This window comes from Copadichromis virginalis, linkage group LG13 (genome assembly GCF_057382275.1).
Source record: "Copadichromis virginalis isolate Kocher_CV1m ecotype Utaka linkage group LG13, C_Virginalis_male_GT1.1, whole genome shotgun sequence".
Classification (NCBI taxonomy): domain Eukaryota; kingdom Metazoa; phylum Chordata; class Actinopteri; order Cichliformes; family Cichlidae; genus Copadichromis; species Copadichromis virginalis.
This window is the reverse complement of record NC_140630.1, coordinates 9839488-9854218: the sequence shown is the minus strand read 5'-3', so window position 1 is coordinate 9854218 and position 14731 is coordinate 9839488. Positions and strand designations below refer to the sequence as shown.

At 38.4% G+C, this 14731-nt stretch overlaps 1 protein-coding gene across 1 annotated transcript in view; it reads right to left on the bottom strand.

Moving 5' to 3' along the window:
- mrps5 (mitochondrial ribosomal protein S5) overlaps positions 1–13867 on the bottom strand; it is a 32803-nt gene extending 18936 nt beyond the window's left edge. The window contains exons 1-6 of the mRNA XM_085477176.1: positions 13800–13867; positions 12059–12211; positions 7985–8110; positions 7340–7453; positions 6773–6892; positions 3726–3760 (exon numbers count right to left, since the gene is read on the bottom strand). Of these exons, the coding sequence (XP_085333302.1) occupies positions 3726–3760; positions 6773–6892; positions 7340–7453; positions 7985–8110; positions 12059–12211; positions 13800–13848 (597 nt within the window). The 5' untranslated portion in view covers positions 13849–13867. The remainder of the gene's footprint in view (positions 1–3725; positions 3761–6772; positions 6893–7339; positions 7454–7984; positions 8111–12058; positions 12212–13799) is intronic.
- Positions 13868–14731: the final 864 nt, after the last annotated feature.

Below are 14731 nucleotides of genomic sequence, written 5' to 3'. Positions count from 1 at the left end.
TTAGCAGATACTGAAGGAGAGATGAGTAGATCTCTAAGTATTTCTCTTGGCATAAACATCAACTGAAATGAGCTGATACTGTCAGACAGCAAGGAGTAAGTTCATTTCAACAACCTTAAAATAACAATAAAAGGATATGTGTGGAATGTATGCATCTACATTCTATTATTAAAATAAAATGTGAAATAACAAACATACATTTTTTTAAACTTTAAAAATTTTTCACCATTACATTCAAAAGTATGTACTTATTCTTATCTACATTTAATGAGTCTTATTAATGTTACACAGCTCCAGCCTTTTGTTTCCCTTCTTCTCACCTTTCGACTTTCAAGATAACTTTCATAACTTTTCCTTCTCTTACACTTTTTCTCTTTCCCTCCTCTTCCCTCCCTCCTGCTGGATGTATTCACTAATGGCATGCCAGCATGATCGTCCTTGGGAGACGAGCCTTTTATTCCAGTAAGCCTTTTTCATTTCATTAGGCCTGGATTTATAGTGGTGCACACTTGCGCTCACACTCTCGCACACACGCACAGAGGGTATATTTATAGAAGGCGATGGCACCATAAAAGCGTCCATCGGTTTCCAGGGGGAAGCCTAATGTCTGTGACACCACTTTTATTTATGCAGACAGGAGCTGTAGGGAAGACTATCAATGACACACACACACACACACACACACACACACACACACACACACTCTCTAATGACTTGTGTGTATGGAATAGATCTGGAAACAGTCACATTTAAAAAATTAAAAATCATACATGTGTGTATATAAAATATATAACTTATATTTAAGGTATAGACAAACAGGTATTCAATGAAAATCAGATATTCCACGTGTGTGCACCCCCGTCTCTGCCGCACATCTGGGTCTTCCTGCATATGTGACCTTGTAGTGTTACCCCCATTAGTTCAGTAGGGTCCATTAGCACTAATTGAATTAAGGTAAGTTCCAGGATCACTAAGACAGAATCTAAATGAACTGTCTATGCAGTGTAGCTTTATTCTGTTTCTCTTTCTTTCTTTCTCTCTCTCTCACACACACACTGCCTTCAAAATACAATTTTTCTTTATCCTGAAGCACACACGACTGCAGTGCAAAGTGTCACTTAGCTACCAGGTTCACCAGATTTCAACATGAATCCTCATATCTTTTACAAGTTACATGTAGTATTAGGCCATATTTTTCATGCTGAAATATTCAGATTTAAGCATCAGCGGTAATCAAGTTTTAAAAATCTATTAATCTTCTCAGTGGAGACGGATATACTACATGCTATAAGGCTATAGGACAATTTAATCCATTTAACTCTATGTTGCTCTATGTTTACTACACCACTCGTCAGCAGTGAAGCAGGTACTTTCAGCTACATCAGCATTTAGTAGGGTTTTAGCGTGTGTGCCACCACACGCTAAAACCGTAATAAAGGCAAACATGCATTTATTACGGCATGTTTGCCTCTTTCTTTCATTCTTTAGTTTGTGAAATAAAACGAACAAAAGCTGAAACAGAAAGAAACAGAAAGACTCCTTTGCCTCTTGCTATATTACATCACTTTTACTGCTTGTTAGGAAGCTTTTATTGTACCCCTGTTAACATAACTGTTTCTTTCAACTCAGTTGCTGTTATCTTCACATTACCAGTGTCTCATTAGCTCCATTTTTAATGTACGAGGTTGTGCACCCACAGAAAAACATGGAGCAAGACAGTAGCCCATGACAGTAGCATGCTATGCAGTAATGACTGTCACATCGCGCTGCAATTAAACACATGTAAATAAACTGGGGGAATAACATAAATGCACTTTTTGTCTTTCCTTTTGTCTATTCTGGTCCCACAGTAATTTATCATCTTAATAATAAATACCAATTCAGTAAATTTACAAACTGTATTTGAATGCAACATTCTAGCAAAGCAATCCTGAAGTCAAGTCTCGAGGTGCCTTGACGTAAATGCAGCTTATTAATTTCAAGCTATAATTATTGGACTGAAATAAAGGCAGTTCACTGGATCTCTAGCAGGCTGCTCATTAATTGCACAACCCTATACTATTTATCACCTGGATGGAAACAATATAACACTTTTCTGGCTTGCATCAGCTTCAGGAAGTCTTGGTGCCACTTTCATTTTCTCCAGTCTTGGGTAAAACACTCAAGACTAAAGGAGAATGTTTGTTTATTGGATCGTTGACTTCAACGGTTGGAAAATTTGGCCTGAAAATGTCATACCAGTAATGAAAAGGCAACTGATTATATTACAACTTCATTCCTTCCACAGTTCTCTTATCATGGGACAAATGACACAAAATGGTACTAGTCTTACCTTTTTCTTGTCCAGTTCAGCTTCTACAGTCTAGTTAATGACTGCCTAAAGGGCAATTCCTAATCGTCAACAGTCTCATAGACATTCTTTTGGCGAGAAACTACAATCAAAACCGTCTGATATCAAAAACAACGCTGCTCTAATCTGAACCTGACATCCAGCCGCAGTGCCATCATTAGTGTGATGGTAACTCTCTTCTTTGTTATTATGTCTCCACTGACGCATGTGACATCGTCAGGTCAAACTAAAATGACCAAATTTTCTTCTTTATCCAGCTTACTGTTATTTTCAAAAAGTAGTCATTACATAACTTAACTAGGAGAGACTGAGCTTTTTTACAATTAAAATATCCCTTAAATCAGGAGTGGGGAACTCCAGGCCTCAAGGGCCAGTGTCCTGCAGGTTTTAGATCTCACCCTGGGTCAACACACCTGAATCAAATGATTAGTTCATTACCAGGCCTCTGGAGAACTTCAAGACATGTTGAGGAGGTTACTTAGCCATTTAAATCAGCTGTGTTGGATCAAGGACACATCTAAAACTTGCAGGACACCGGCCCTCGAGGCCTGGGGTTGCCCCACCCCTGCCTTATATTGACAGCATAAAAGTTACACTGCAAGACAGTTTCAGGAATACTAAAAACCTCCAATGGTCTTCAGGATTTTAAGGGTCAATTGTGATCTTAATAAAGTGCATACTGTGTGAAATTCTAAAAGAAAAAAAAACTGCAATTATATCCACCAAACTCTTGAATGAACAGCTTTGCTTTAGGGCTAATTGTATGCTTGGTTTCATACATGAAGCAAACGTGACCTAGATATTACACTATTTGACTTCAGGGAGTGCTAAACCAGTCCAACTGCTCAAATGCTGCTGCTTAGTTCTCAAATGGAGCTACCCTTGCTCAGCAAATTTGCCCCTATCACCATCCATGTGTACACACCACACTGGATTTTCCACTGCTTTGAAATACTTGAAAACTGTTTGCTCCCTTTGAGGCTTTCTGCAATATTTTAATGTACAGTCAGATTTATTTAGAAAATGACACATAAAACAAAATAAGCTAGAAGTTCCTAGGAGTCTGGGGGCTATCAGTACAGCTGTATTTTGTCCAGTCAGCTAATGCAGAGAGATGAAACGGTTCTTATTAACTTGGTTGGGGTAATAAACCAGCAATTAAAATGAAGTGAAACAATTAAACCGTCAAAAACGTATTCTCTTGATGAAAACTGTTAATTTGATGACAATGCTGCACAAGGGATCATCCTCATTTATTAACAATACAGCCTTTTTTACATTTTTGAAACAATTTAAACGCAACTGTTAATCAACATTGTCGAAAACGTTGTAGAGTGTGTCGTTCAGTAAACAGAAAGGGACAAGAGACACTAACCTCGATGACACGTGAATCGAAATCCTCGTAGGTTTCTGTGGACAGAGGAAAGAAAGACAAAGAAAGAAAGAAGTTCAGATAACAAAGCTTTAACACGCAAATGCATTTAAGCGCACACATCCGTACACACATACACTATAAACCGATTAACCAGGCGAGCGTAACAAATACCCAGAAGCCCTTGCAGCAGCGTAACGGGTCTGCACTTTTCATTGTCAGTGACCTTTGAAGGATGTTACTCTCCCAAATGCACCCCGTTCACTTCTAACCAATTAACAACAAACAAAGGAGAGCTGACTCAAAGGCTCCAAGGGGAGGACACACACACGCACACACACCCCCACCACAGCTGGTATATTGACCCAACATCTGTAGGAGACCAAAGCTGATCAGAGAGAAGTAATCAATTTCCAGCTCCCTTCACATCACATTCACCAAACCCCGAGTGTATCCTTGGAAGCGCGAGAACAACAACGTCAGGACAGCGCGTGAAAGAAGGTGTTCGGGCATGCAGGGGGGAAGGTGTGTATGTCAAGGTGTGAGAGGGCTTGTTAGCATAGAGGCAAGTGCAAAGGGAAGAGAGATATAAAACTAAGGAGGATGTGAACCAAGCAGAATCTTGTTCCCTCATCCTTTGTGGTTCGAGGTAAACAAGCTCAACTCCAGCAAAGACTAATGTTTAAAGATATAATGAGGCTGGGAACAGGAGGCTAGCTGCTTCATCAGTGAATCAGCCGGAATTAGCCAACAGTGTTCCTCAGAGTTTCAGATGAAGAGTTGACTGGGCAGGAGCCCAACACTACGGGCTTCAGAGCAAAGCTCTCTATATGCACCGGCATTTGGCCGAACAGCTGGTTACATTATCATATTAAGTTTTTACTCTAAAAATAGTTTTTGATCATTGGACTATGATGCATGACACATGTACATCGTATGGCCAGTGAAAAAGATTCATTTTCCAATGATTTTGGATTTTTTGTTAATCACTCGTGAAGCAAATAAAATCAGATGATCACAGACACAGGATAAGATACAAACTTAAGACATTCATACAAAAGATATAAATATATTTGTTTTCCCAACTTTCATCAGCGGTTTACTTTTTGAATTATCCTGTCACTGAGTTCTTTGGTTTAAAAATCTCCACAAAATTAGTTTATTTCTATTAAATAAGAGTGCATTTATGTTTCTAGCAAGAATACATCAACAGTCACTGTGGAATATATTGACCAAACTTTGTGTGAAAGATTTTAAATTACCTTTCATAAGTTTTAATTGATCATTAGTTGTCAATAATTAAAGTCTTATGGGCTCCACTGTAAAAGGGGTTGGAGATGGATTTTAAACCCACTAAATGATCAGCAAAAGCAAATTTGTTTCAAGAACAATCACAATAGGATGTTTTAAAGCTATCGGCAATTCATGACACTCATTATGCGATTTCTTTCTAGTAGGATAACTCCGAAGTCGGTACCAAGTCTACATAAAAATAATGTAAACGTTACAATAATCACTTTTCCTTTAGTTCAAAAAGCACCAGAGAGGCAACTGATTCGGGAGATAATGTGCAACAACAAAAACAACAGAATCCTAGGCAAAAATGTGTCAGGAGACTGACATCTGGATCTGTAAAAAGAATTAAAAATAACAAGTTTCATATACAAACTTTATACCAAGAAAATGTGATGAAAATACTGGTGCTTGTGTTAGCATTCTGAACAAGCTACATACAGTTACAGTCTGTTACATTTTGCTTCACAGAGACTTTATCCTTGTCCCAACCAATTATAAGGACCTATCATTGCTGTCATGGTCCACATGACTGTGATTTGTAGTCACATTTCTGGGAAGTGGCACATCAGGTTACAGGTTACAGCTGTGGTGTGCTGTAAATTGAGTTTTAAGGCTGTGGTTATAAGACATTCCATTCAAGGTGTGATGGACCAACAGCCCTGCATGGTTCATTGCAAAGTAACAGTGTGGTCATTTGGGTTTCTTGTACAGGAACAGGGGGGGGGAAAGGCAAACAGCGTGGGAGGAACGAGAGAAGCCGAGAGGGTGATGGAAAAGGAAATGGAAGAGAGAAAATAATGAATTGAGAAATGACTGGAAGACATGAGGAATGGGAATAGGAAAAGAAATCTGGGGTAAAAAGACAAAGAGTGAACAGGAAAGCCACAGAGAGCAAAAAAGAGAGGGATGTCTTTCTAAATTAGGAAATTGTCCCATTTGACACTTTTGTCAAATTCTCATTTTCATCTCTAGCAGTGAGCCTCCATGCTGACCTCCTTCTGCTCTCTCTCTATCGCACACATACACACCCAGCATGCCTCTTATTACACTTGTATTGCTTCATCCACCTCATCTCTCTCCATCACTATAGTCATCATAACGTCTCGCTGTGTCTTTCAGTGTATATCTAAGTGAGGTGCCCCTCTGAGACCTGCTGTGTCATGATCTAGACTCTCGTTACTCCATGAGAGTGAGGTGGAGATGTCTGCACTGTGACGGTCAGCTCAAGCTGGTTGTATTTTGTTCTGCTACTTTTCTGGATTCACTAAAGACTGTTGTAAATACAACAAGGAGCAAATTGAAGGACACTGTTACCTAAACCAAGTAGGTCATGTTTTTGAAAGCATTTACGGCTCATTTTACTTGTAAACGCAGTAGTTCGAAAGGTTCTGATAAAACTTTGTATGGGTGTAGAGCAATGAGTGGGGTCATATTAAAAATCCATTAAAATTTGGCTTGCATCCACCACGGTCTACAACTTAATGATTTAGAGTTGAAAATTGACAAAAAGCCTTAAAACTATATCTACATAATTAACTACAGTACTGTGGGACGATTTCAAATATCATTGACCTCTGACCTCTCCTTTGCTGTCAACAGATTGACCTGAGAGTCAAAGTGATAAATAGCTCTATATAGCATTATTAAGATGACAAAAGGTTTTCCGGTTGAAATACTTTTTGAGCATAGTTGATTAATTTTAACAGTGTAACGGTATAACAGCAAGACTTTGTGAGCATTTAGGTATGATTTACCTCCATTGGGTCCAGGGTCAGGCGGCCCCAGGCTGATTCCCCCCCAGGAGTTTCCTGTCCAACCTCTCTCCCTCTTCACCTTCATCTTCCTCCTTCTCTCCCACTCATCCCTCTGACGCACTGCAGAAAAACACAACAGACGAATTTTTGCAGAGGTCACAGCTGACTACAAGGAGCACAACACGATAAACATCAAAGGTGCTATCTGTCAATGTCAAATTAACTGTGTAATTACTATTAACAAATGAGATCACAGTGGAGACAAATTAGCGGCTTCTATGTCCCAACAGTGGCGCTTGTTTTTCAAGATTAAGACCTCATTTACCCCCACCGCTCCTTCTTGGTGGCTCGTGAAAAGTTAATTTATTTTTCCAGAAAAATGATTTTTCTTTGGCTTTTCTAACGCTCAGAAGCGGAATATAAGCTGACAACTGATGGACAGCTGTGATATTGGATAACATAGCTGGCAAAATGTCAGTGCATTCATAAAGTTGCACAGGTTTGTGATCATTTTGTGCTTCTGCGCAGATAACAGTGACATGTGATGGGATATTTGTGTGTCTTCACCTAGTTCAGCTTGAACCTCCTGCTGCTCAGCTTCGCCTCTTCGACTCATGCTCTGCAAAGCGCCATCCTTCAACACTGGACTGTTGAGTCCAGGCCACAGAAAACCGCCACGACCTGGAGGTTAAAAAGAGAAAAAAAGGAAATCAATTACAGGAATAAAGAATGAGAGGAAGAGAAATTAGTACTAATTATTTTGCAAACATTTGTATTTTCTTTGTATATATGGATCTAAGGCCATGATACTTGCAGTGTGTGGATAAAAACAGCTGTTGACAGCTGTGGACACCGAGTGAAAATAGTTGTTCCCATTATCTTCCATACCTGAGAGAGCTCTGCGGGATTCCAAAATGATGGATGCTCTCTTGCAGAGCATTAATAATTTAACACTAAGTAATGAATATTCTAGTTTGTCATCCTCATCAGCTGCTTCTTAGCTTCAGCGTGAGTGTCAGTGTGTGATTGGCAGCGCTTGTGTTAACAGCTGAGCAGGAGAAATTTATGCACTTCAGAACAAAGGAAATCATTTAGACAATTCAATTGTATTATTTAAAGAGAAAATTATAGGAATTAGATTTTCTGTGTTTTACCAGCTTTACTCTTCTGTCAAGAAGTGAATTAAAGAAAGGCACGCAGTGGAAGTCTCACCCTCTCCAATGGTCTGTCCTCGGTTCAGATCTCTCCTTAGTTTGCGTCTGGTACGCTTCCCTCGACCCTTTCTTGCTCCAGCACCGGACTCAGCCAACACACCTCTCCATAGCTCTTCAGCCGTTACTGTAAACACACACACTCACAGTTAAACACACACACATTAAACAAAAATGGTCATACCATGTTTGAGAATAAAGGTTATCTATGGTTGTGGATGGTTATTGAGTTATGACTGACAAGCCGTTAGGCAGTGAAGAAGCGGTTTCACAGTCCAAGCCACACCTCTTGTCACATCCGTCTTTTTATGACTAACATGGTGGTGAAAATCTAGAGACTTCAGAAACCAATGGTTAAAGTCCCGGTAGTTACAACCATCTTTCAGACTGTTTGTGATTTTACCTTTGTTTAGTTCTTATCACTCTTATCAAGGTCTTTTCTCAACATCTTTTATGGTTCACATATTTAAAAGTTTTATTTTTCTTACATGAAAATGTAAAAAAGGCTTTAAATGTTTGTTTTCTACAGATTAGCTGTATGAAACTAGCCTTTTTCTCCAAATGCATTAAAGGTTTTAGAATTTCACTGTCAGTAAATGACAGATTTGTTTTTCTGATTACTTGAGACCTAAAACAATTCATACACGAAAGATAAAACTAAATGATTAGTATTTGACAGCTGATAAATCACTTAAATGACTTTTGATTAAAAAATGAAAATATTAAATACGTTTTCAAATGTGAGAATTCACTGCTTTTCTTGGTCTCACATTGGGGTAAATTTGTATTTGGGGCTTCCTGTAATTGTTGGACAGACAAAACAAGACGATAGTTATTTTCAGCACCTCACTGAGTGAGCTAATACCAGAGGACTGTTAGCAGTGACAACAATTTGAAACAGATTAAAATATAAGACACACCTGAAACAGTCTTATTAAAACAAGTGTCTCTTCTGCTAGCAGGAAAAATGCTGCCAGCAGAGTAGATTTAACTACTCATCTGCCACACCTTCACCTTGACTTTCGCTCAACTCACCAAGTCAAAACACTTAAGAGTCAAAAGATCATAAACATTTCAGAATTTGGGTCCGTCCTCTCAGAGCTGACAAATAAAAATGTTAAACAGTAATCTCACAATGTAAGATCTAACTAATGTAATGTGAGAATGCTTGGAGCCTTGCCCCTTTAAAAGCCACAAATAAGGATGTTCAGTAAGTGACATAAGGGAGCACCAGGGACCGTAACTAAAAGCTAATAAATTTGCAGTGGCTATACAGCAATCACTGTAAAGTGGTAATTCATCACCAAAGGCCCAAGTAAGGATCTGCAGTACATCCACTGATTCAGACATATCTGAAAATCAGTAAGCAACATGCACAATAAAAAGTTAAATAGCCCAATTAAATATTTATAAGCGAATACTTAAAGAGTCTTCCTGGAGAAATACAAGCCAGGGACAGAGTCAATGTAACGCGACAGGCTGTTTGACAGTGTGTTTTTCATGTAATCACAATTCAAACTGAAAGTGTGACGTGTTGACAGGCACAACATTTTCTTAATTACACGAGAAATGCTGAGGCATTGACTGTAAATGATTAAGACTGAAAAAAGGAGTAGTTATGAAGCGGGTGATGAAGCATGGCAGAGAAAGCAGGAGATAAAAAGAGATGTTTTGACAGCTTCATATATGCCCACTTCAAACACTGTCATCAGTCCTGACATGAATTCCAAACAAGCTCTGCTAACGTGCATTTACCAGTGAGAACATCCCTTTGAACATGGCCAGATGAATCCGGACACTATAATAATATGCACCCATTTAGAGCAGGGCGATATGACCAAAAATATTTATCACAATATACATTTGAAAATTTGCGATAACGATATAACTGACGATGTAATTGACACTAGACAAAATTAGAGATGGCACGATACCACTTTTTTATGTCCGATACCGATATCATAAATTTGGATATCTGCCGATACCGATATGAATCCGATATAGTGTTTTTTAATCAACAAAACTGTTTTTTAAAATATCTTGCTGCATTTTGTATAAGTTCATACTCAAGTTTAAAACAACAACTACACTAAAGCTATTCTGTTATACCTGTATGCAAAAAAAATATTTCATAGTTCAGCAATACTGATCAATCTAATAAACTTAAACCTACACCATCCTCCCTATTCTGGTATTTTAAAGAGTACTTAGCGTAAATATTAAGCAACCAAACTAATAGGGTTCCAACTCCCAGCAACAACAAAAATAAATAAATAAAAAATAGGGAACCACCCCTCACGCTCCACCTCATGATGCTTAATTGACGTAATCAACCTTAATTTGATGCAGTGTGAAAAAAAATGCACAGAAATCAATTATTTTTCAAGAAATATTAAATAGATTCAACATCTTTCTTCAACAAAATTGCAGACTGCACAGATGGTACCTTCCCAAAGGAAAAAGTACTATAGCTTACTAGGGTATATATATTAGACTTAATAGTTACTATATACAGTAATGGACTTCTATTCATTTTACATCAAATTAAAACTTTGGGTGTCAGATAATTATTTATTAAAAGCTAGACATTTTAAATGAGAATAAGAAAGAAAAGTATGTCTTTGTGCCCCCTTTTCCCTGTTCATGCCCTATCGGCCCCCCTGGCTAAACTTTGCTAGATCCGCCCCTGCACAGTTACCAGCCGTCAGCTACGTAGAAAAAGATAATTTAGGTCAGTATCGGACCGATACCGATACGTAATATCGGATCGGTCCATCTCTAGACAAAATACTTTACAACTCCACAATTTTATTAGGGCAAAAAAACCCATCAATGTATTTTCACTTAAACAAGGAGCTGTTTTTTTTATGTGCATTAAAGTTATATAAAAATTTAACAGTGCAAATGCAAATTCCTTGCTGACAGTTTAACCAAAAGGCATTTCCAGTGGAAATTGGCCGACATATCCTCAGCATAACCATGTATAATATCCACAAAACTGAAAAAGAGGTTATACACACGCAATACGGTAATATTATGTTGAAGCACAGTACGTATCACTCCGCGAGGCTCCTGCCTACGATAGCCATAATGCTCCGACAATCCATCAAGTGGTGCAGGTTCGTAGCTTAGCAAAGTCGTACTAAAACATTGGACAGATTTTCGAGCGCCGTGTACGACATAAAATCGTTTCGAGGTCAGTAAACAAAACCAGAATTAATATATAAGGCACACGGGATTATAAGGGGCACTGTCGATTTTCAGAAAAATCAAAGGATTGGAAAATACGGCACACTTAAAATCAAACAACACAGTAATAACGATGGTCCGCTAGCATGCTCTACCAAAAATAGTGCTTTGTTGTGTATCTGACGGACGAAAGCTAAACTAGTTCCACACCACTGAAGCTGCAGCATTATTACAAACCCATTCTGGTTCATCCGCTTCATTTAACGATCCACTTTCGCTCTTCTCATTCTGCGTTGCAGCCATGTGCGTATGTAAACACAGGCACTGCGTATGCGCGTTTTACCCACATTCTATCGCGATATTTCATTTTCTTGTCGTTGCCCAACATTATACCGGTATTACCGTGAACGGTATGATATGGCCCAGCCCTACACCCATTAACATTTGGTTTCAAGAAATCACCTGTAACTGTCTCGATTGTTGTACAGGCTTTAAGCAAAGCCTGAAGAACATCACTGCTGAGATTTTCTCCCATTCAGACTGACCATGAGTAAGTGTTAATAATGTTAATATGTTCCACTGATCCAATTAATTCACAACACTTAAGGAAAATACATTTTATGAACTGTTGTGTTTTTCATTTTTGTTGTTTTGGGATTTGTTATACTTGTGCTTTGCTACTGTTTTCATTTTTGAAATGGAGTAGTTGATAAGTTTTGAAACTCAGGGCCATCCCTGTTATAACCTGTGTTATATAAGGAGACAACTTAAAACATTCTAAACAGCTATGCTTTTGCAAGTCATGCTATGGTGTACTTTTAATATTATAGTGGGAGGATGATGGCTGGAGAGAAGAGTTTTCAAAATCATAATTTCATAAACTTACGCTTGTTGAAGAAGCTGCCGTGTCTTGTTTGCTGCGATGTTGTTGGAGGGAGCGGTGAAAGTGCAGGGTGTCTTTGCAGAGACGCAGCTGAGGCTCGACTTGCCAAGAGAGACGCCTGTACAACTCCTCCTACAGCACGGAGAGATGCTGCACCTGTAGACCAAAGACACCAAAGAAAAGGCAGATCTTATTAAAACTGCATTACTTGCATGATGACAACATGCAAAGATAAAGTCATGAAAGTATGTCCACTCAAGTCAACAGCTGGGCTAATAACCAAAGAGAATACATTAAATGAGGATATATAAACCACCAAGTTGTTGTAGAATTTCACTAGGTACATTTTCACATGATATAAAAAATATGATGCTAAGGGTTTACTTCCCTAGCATACACAGCAAAGTCACAAGTCCAGGCATATCTTAGATCATCAGCCTCCACAATTTTTTAGTAAAAAGGGAGCTACTTCAGCAAAACACAATACTTTACAAACATACGAGACAACTGTTTCTGCTGAAAGTGAAAACAGCAGACATGTTCTGCCACTCGTGGCAAAAGCGGACCATTGAGCACAATCAGGTTATGAAGGCACACAACAAATACTCAACACTCAACTCAAGCATCTTTGGAGCACTTGCTAGTTAAATGCCATATAACAGTAAGAGCAAAAGGTGTAACCGATGCAGTCGCACAGCGGAAAAGGTGAACTGTAAGCAGATGGTTAAAAAGAAAAAAAATTTTTTTTTTTCAGTTTTTATATGTGACAATACTGTGCAGACTCCTGAAGAGCTACAAGGTGAAGTTACTTTGGTTATTGTTAAGCAGTTACACTCTACTTTCACGTAGGATTTCCAGAGAAAACACTACCTGGGCTACGTTTCTGCTCATATTTGTCCTATGCTGTGTCACTGGATATAATGTTGCTGCCACTTTGTGGCAAGAGATTGACACTTTCTTTCTTTTTTGTCATCAATGACACTTGTTAAAACAGCAATGGCAATCACTGATAAAATGTTATTTATCACATTTTGTTCTTTTTTAATCGTCAGAAATTATTATAATAAATAATAACAATAAAACATTTTATTTGTAGGCGCCTTTCAAGACCCCCAAGAACAGTAAAATACCAAAGTTGAAGTATGCATAAAAATAACAGCTGGAAAACACCATACAATTAAACGTACGGTAAAGAATTATAGAATAAGCAGTGCAGAATCAAACAGGCTTAGAAATAAGTGCTTTAAGGCTACAAACACTAGATTATACACCTGAAAGGTGTACCTAACAAAGGCGACACTTTATGAAGCACACAGCTATTCTTTCAAGTCTATTTCGCAGAAATAATTCTCAGAACAACCAGTTTCACATTTAAACCATTACATTCTGTTACTTGATCAATATTTAGGGCATAGCAAAATCGATTAGGGAGCAATGGTGGAGTACGTGTAACCCGAAACTTGCAACACAGACACAGTACCACCCAAAAATGAACACAATTTGCTGAATATGTCTTCAATTTAACTCCCTGGATGCTGCTGTTAGTGAATGCAGTTCAGGTTTTTGGCTGAAGTGAGCAATTTTCACGATGTGAGTGATGATGACAGGCTCTTCCGGGTCAACTAAGCAAACCGGAGCAAAACAGTAACAATTCAAAAACATCAAGACAATAAATACACTGCACTTTATAAAATGGGCTATGTTTAAAAAGCTGTGAAACAGAAAAAAGGGAGAAATAATTCACCTCCAAGTGTGATGCGGAGGGCACAGCACACCCCGATGGATGCCGCCATCTTGGAATTCTGAAGGACCTCTTACAGGACAACTGGGGGTGTCTTACGATGCCTGTTGAAAAATCGTAAAATACAGCGAATTTCCATTTCATAGTGATTGAGTATAATTTTCTTCCTGTAATGATCTTTGATCTTGTTTCTTTATATTTTGCTTACAAGGAGTCAGACTTTTATATATATATATATATATTTTTAAAGTGGGATATCACCTCTGCATGAAGCTCAGAATAGTTATGAAATGTCCTTGCTACAAATATTCCACTGTCAACTTTTAGTTACATGAGGCACATAGTGCACAGAGGTTGCCAACTTTTTGCAGAGTCAATCACTAGAGACCTTCAAATTATGTGACCTTCAGATTCGCTCAAGAACAGTACATACAGAGATTCATAGTATGGGTTTCCATGGCTGAGCATCCAAGCCTTACATCACCAAGCATAATAAAACATGCCGGATCAAGTAGTGTAAAGTACTTTGGACTCTAAAGCAGTGGAGACGTGTTTTCTGGAGTGATGAATCGTGCTTCACAGTCTGGAAAATGGTTCTTGTCTGTCTTTATTGTGCCATGTGTAAAGTTTGGTGGAAAAGAGAATTATGGTGTGTTGGTGTATGTGTGTGGTGGGCTGGAATCATATTAAATCCTATGGATAAAGAATGGGGTCGCATATGTTAGCAAAGGTAGGTGAGCAAAAGCCTTTGGCAATATAGGGTGTCATCTTGAAAGCATCTGATTGGCAACAGCTTCATTTTTCAACATAACAATAAAGCCAAACACACTGAAATATAAAAATACTATCACTCATGAATTGTCCTCTCCAGAGCCTGGAGTTCACCATTGAAGCAGTGTGGGATTGTATTAGTAGAGAGCCAAAGAAATGGCATC